Below are 4,619 nucleotides of genomic sequence, written 5' to 3' on the forward strand. Positions count from 1 at the left end.
GTAGAATCAATAGATAACGCTTTAAAAATGGCTACATGTGACCTTACATGTTCAAGTATATTAACTTGAACATGTATATTAACTATAGTAAACTAACTTCAGAAGGTTCATTTGTGACTGCACTAATAGAGCCAGAAAATGTCTTTTATTTGTAATATTTCATGGTCAAGTACTTCAATGTAAATGCGTTTAAATTCCTTATATTCTTTCATATTTTATCCTTTAACAAAAGAGTTTTGAATCTCGCTGGCTCTCTCGCGTGAAGTGAATCACACTTGCTTTGTGTTGCAAAGCATGTGATTGGCTGTTCGCTACTGATATCACTCATTCATGTGCACGTGCTCCCCAAACTCAGGATCAAGGCCCGAGTTGACAAAGAAAGTTGATGATCAGCATCATGGTACCAATTAAGCCGGATTATACTGTAACTCTGAGTTTGTTCACCTACCATCATGGTACAGGCCCCTGTTCTTTCCAACAACAAAGCACTTGAACACGATAAACTCGGAATTACAACTTCAGAAGTGGGAAGTAGGAAGTTTCAGATAGCATGTGAAGGCAGCACAATCCCATGACCTTGGCATTAGTCTCATTTGAAATTCAAATCAGTTCGTTTTGAATGTAGACCAGCAGGTAAATTCATTATTGTTCTTTAATTGTATAAAAACTAATTATTGTTCTAAGCTGATGTGCATTATTATCAGCAGTCACTTTCCATTGTGCTTTTAGTGTTGAAAGAGTGTTGATGTCATAGCAAGTTAGAGAGCTTTTCTAACTGTTGTGATCACTGGTGATCAGTTCTTCTCATCTTAAACAATGTCATGATACTGGTTGAGATTAAAGAAGTTAAAGGAACTTGTATTTTTTTTCTTTTTCTGCAGTTGCTGCTTCATCTGTGCCTTTTTTGTGCTGATAAACAAAGGTGAGCACAAAAGCGACATTCAAAAGTTACTTTTATACCACATGTATAAATGCCAGACTGTGTTTACAATTAAAGTTTGTGTGATTTCAGTGTGTCTGCAGGTCCCAATAGAGGGTTTTATTGGTGGTTCTGTTGTTCTGCCGTGTTCTTCAGCTGAACATGATCTTAAACTTCAAGATATTAATGTGCTTTGGAGGGACAAAGGCAGTGAAACCGTTTATGATATAATTAAAGGTAAAGATTCAGTAGAGCGACAGAACCCACGATACAAGAACAGAGCTGAAACTTTCCCTGAGGAGTATGAGAGAGGAAACTTCTCCCTCAAACTCATCAATCTTAATCACACTGATTCAGGAGAGTTCAGCTGCTTCATCACACACTCATCTGATTCTAAACAGGAGACTGTATGGCTGTTCATTAATGGTGCGTAAAAATAGTTAATTTATGTTTGAAGTTTTAAAGGTGCAGTATGTAGCATTGACAGCTAGCGGTTGAAATGGGTACTTCAGTCTAAATTAAGAATATTGGAGAGATTTGTTTCTCCCATCCCCTCTTCCTCAGACTCAACACTCACGTGGGTTGGCAGATTGAGGAAACGCAACAGGAAAAAGTGCAATTGGCAATGGAAGGCGACGTATGTTGATGAGTTGATTTGCCTCTGGTCAAAGAGCTTTTTTAGATGGATGCCAAGGCATTTTAGGTGGGGCAGAATCTGTGATCTTTGATCCAGTTTGTTTGCTCCCATGGCTGTATTATGCTGTGTTTTCGACCAATTGGCAACCTTGGCTGTCAAAATACTATTGGATAAACTGAGTGGGCTGAATCACAAAGCCCAAAACAAAAACAGACATTCTGACACGGAACACACATTTCAAAGCGGAGTAACTGGCTGTAGCATTGTTTTTCAGAGAAACGTGTGTGAACTTAGCATATTTCTTAAATATCTGCAAAAATATTATGGTATTTCTATGCATTAGTGCAGTCAAAAAATGACATGCAGCACCTTTAAAAACAGCCTGGATTCCAGTCTGAATGCAGTATGATTCATTTACAGTATGAATTCTAGACAGATCTGTTGTCCGTTATCACAGTGCAGTAATGCGTGTCTCTCTCTCTCTCTCTCTCTCTCTGAACATTTGTTTTGTTGCAGATTCAACAGCAGAAAAAGGAAACAAATCTACTAAACAAGAAAACCAAGAACCAGGAACACAATCAGACTGGATAACGATATTATTGATCTGTGTTGGCACTATATTAATTCTATTATTTGCCGTGTTTATTGCCCGTTTCATAATTCGCAGGATAACAACTCAAGCTCCATATATAGGAGGAACAGTGGCAAACTAAAGGGTCTGTGGCACACTGCAAGTGTCAGCAGCATCTGAGCAGCCTGTATTTTCCAGCACCCATGCTAACAAATGAGTGTTCACATCAGAAGCAGGAGTGGCATGTCACGTACAATCACATTTTCTGTTGCAGATTATCTCTCTTGATATACTCTTGCTGAAAACAATGTGCACTGTTTGTTCTTATTGTATTCTTATTGAGATCTTGAAACAGGAACATTTTTGTTGTCAATTCTGTATGTTGCTGCCTTAACAGTTCTGTACCACAAGTGTTTGAACGAATAAATGTATTTTGTATTATGTATTTCTTGTAAGTTAACATTAGAACTACACATTTACCAAACCTCATTCATTATTTACTGATTACACATGAGCCAATTTAATTATTTCAGTTTACACTCAAGGTAAAACATGGTGCTCATGGTTGAGATAATAATAATTATAAAATTTAAAAGTTTTTAGTGTCTTAAAAATGAACAAGATGCTATAATAGATCCCAGTCTGTTTTTTGTCAGGCACATTTCTGATATTAATACTGATAGATATTGTTTCTTTGTCAGATTTGATTTTAGATGTGACCTTTGTTTTGTTTTTAGACATGTAAAACTTTCTTTTCTTTTATGAGCAGTTGTACACTGCTGTTCAAACGTTTGAGATGTTTGTTAATGTTTTTTAAAGTTTTTATGCTCATCAAGCCTGCCTTTATTTGATCAAAAAGAAGAAAAATAAAAATAGTGAAATATTGCTATTTAAATAATGTTTTTCTATTTAATATACTTTAAAATATAATTTATTCCTATGATGCAAAGCTGAATTTTCAGCATCATTACTCCAGTCTTCAGTGTCACATGATCCTTCAGAAATCATTCTCATATGCTGATTTATTATCAATGTTGCAAACAGTTGTGCTGCTTATGGTTTTATTTATTTATTTTTAAACCTGTGATACCTTTTTTCAGGATTCTTTGATGAATAAAATGTTTAAAATATATATTTCTGAAGGATCATGTGACACTGAAAACTGGAGTAATGGCTGATGAAAATTAAGCTTTGCATTACAGGAATATTATATTTTAAAGCACATTAAAATAGAAAACTGTTATTTAAAATTGTAGTAATATTTCACAATATGACATTTTTTCCCCCTGAATTTTTTATTTAAAAAATGCAGCATTGATAACGTAATAAAAAACATTTAAAACAAAATTACTGATCCCAAACTTATGAATTGATGGATGGATGGATGTAATAAAAAAAATCCATGTGAAGGTTAAAGTGACTTATCTGGATATTGTCATTTTTAAGAATATGAAGAGCAGATGTTTTGACACCTAAAAGAACAGTAACTAAATCTGTGGGTATTTATATATCTGGATCCTGATCCTCAAGTGAATATTTTCTTTGAATGATGTTTTATATGTTATTGCTGTTGTGTCTCTACACTGTCATAACTTGACTTCAGTTTATCGTTACATATATAGACCAAAAGCACATTTTGTAACAGGCTGTAAACACATTTTTTTCTGCTGTAAAGTTGGGCATTTTAACATGGGGAGTCTCCCTTTTGGAGCCAGCCTCTAGCGGTCAGTCGATGAATTGCAGTTTTAGTCACTTCCGTATTGGCTTCAAGCGAGAGACCGGGAGGTTGCCGCTTGGCCGTACCTAGTGTTGTCACGGCACCAAAATTTCAGTATTCGGTACAGCACCCCCACTTCCCGCGTCTATGGGGTAAGAGATCTCAAACTGAAATTGGACCAATCAGATGTGAGCAAATTGACACATGTCTAAAGCAAAAAAAAAAAAAAGCCCCCCAGTTTCTCTTCCTAAAATTTAAAGGTCACTAAAAAGAACAAAAAATTACGACTTCAGTTTATCGTTACATATATAGACCAAAAGCACATTTTGTAACAGGCTGTAAACACATTTTTTTCTGCTGTAAAGTTGGGCATTTTAACATGGGGAGTCTCCCTTTTGGAGCCAGCCTCTAGCGGTCAGTCGATGAATTGCAGTTTTAGTCACTTCCGTATTGGCTTCAAGCGAGAGACCGGGAGGTTGCCGCTTGGCCGTACCTAGTGTTGTCACGGCACCAAAATTTCAGTATTCGGTACAGCACCCCCACTTCCCGCGTCTATGGGGTAAGAGATCTCAAACTGAAATTGGACCAATCAGATGTGAGCAAATTGACACATGTCTAAAGCAAAAAAAAAAAAAAGTCCCCCAGTTTCTCTTCCTACAAATTAAAGGTCACTATAAAGTACATAAAATTACAACAAAACTGTCTGGCTTTAATGATAATTACAATTTACACATGATTTATATAATTATAACATGACTATATTATTATTAATCCA

The 4,619-nt window shown here is 35.8% G+C and overlaps 1 protein-coding gene across 1 annotated transcript in view; it reads left to right on the forward strand.

Annotated features, from left to right (window-relative positions):
- Nucleotides 1–2,610, forward strand: part of LOC107566037 (CD276 antigen homolog) — a 13,404-nt gene extending 10,794 nt beyond the window's left edge. The window contains exons 2-4 of the mRNA XM_016251399.1: nucleotides 882–922; nucleotides 1,013–1,345; nucleotides 2,073–2,610. Of these exons, the coding sequence (XP_016106885.1) occupies nucleotides 882–922; nucleotides 1,013–1,345; nucleotides 2,073–2,269 (571 nt within the window). The 3' untranslated portion in view covers nucleotides 2,270–2,610. The remainder of the gene's footprint in view (nucleotides 1–881; nucleotides 923–1,012; nucleotides 1,346–2,072) is intronic.
- Nucleotides 2,611–4,619: the final 2,009 nt, after the last annotated feature.

The sequence above is a fragment of the Sinocyclocheilus grahami genome, unplaced genomic scaffold (assembly GCF_001515645.1).
Source record: "Sinocyclocheilus grahami isolate Dianchi unplaced genomic scaffold, SAMN03320097.WGS_v1.1 scaffold1042.1, whole genome shotgun sequence".
Taxonomy (NCBI): domain Eukaryota; kingdom Metazoa; phylum Chordata; class Actinopteri; order Cypriniformes; family Cyprinidae; genus Sinocyclocheilus; species Sinocyclocheilus grahami.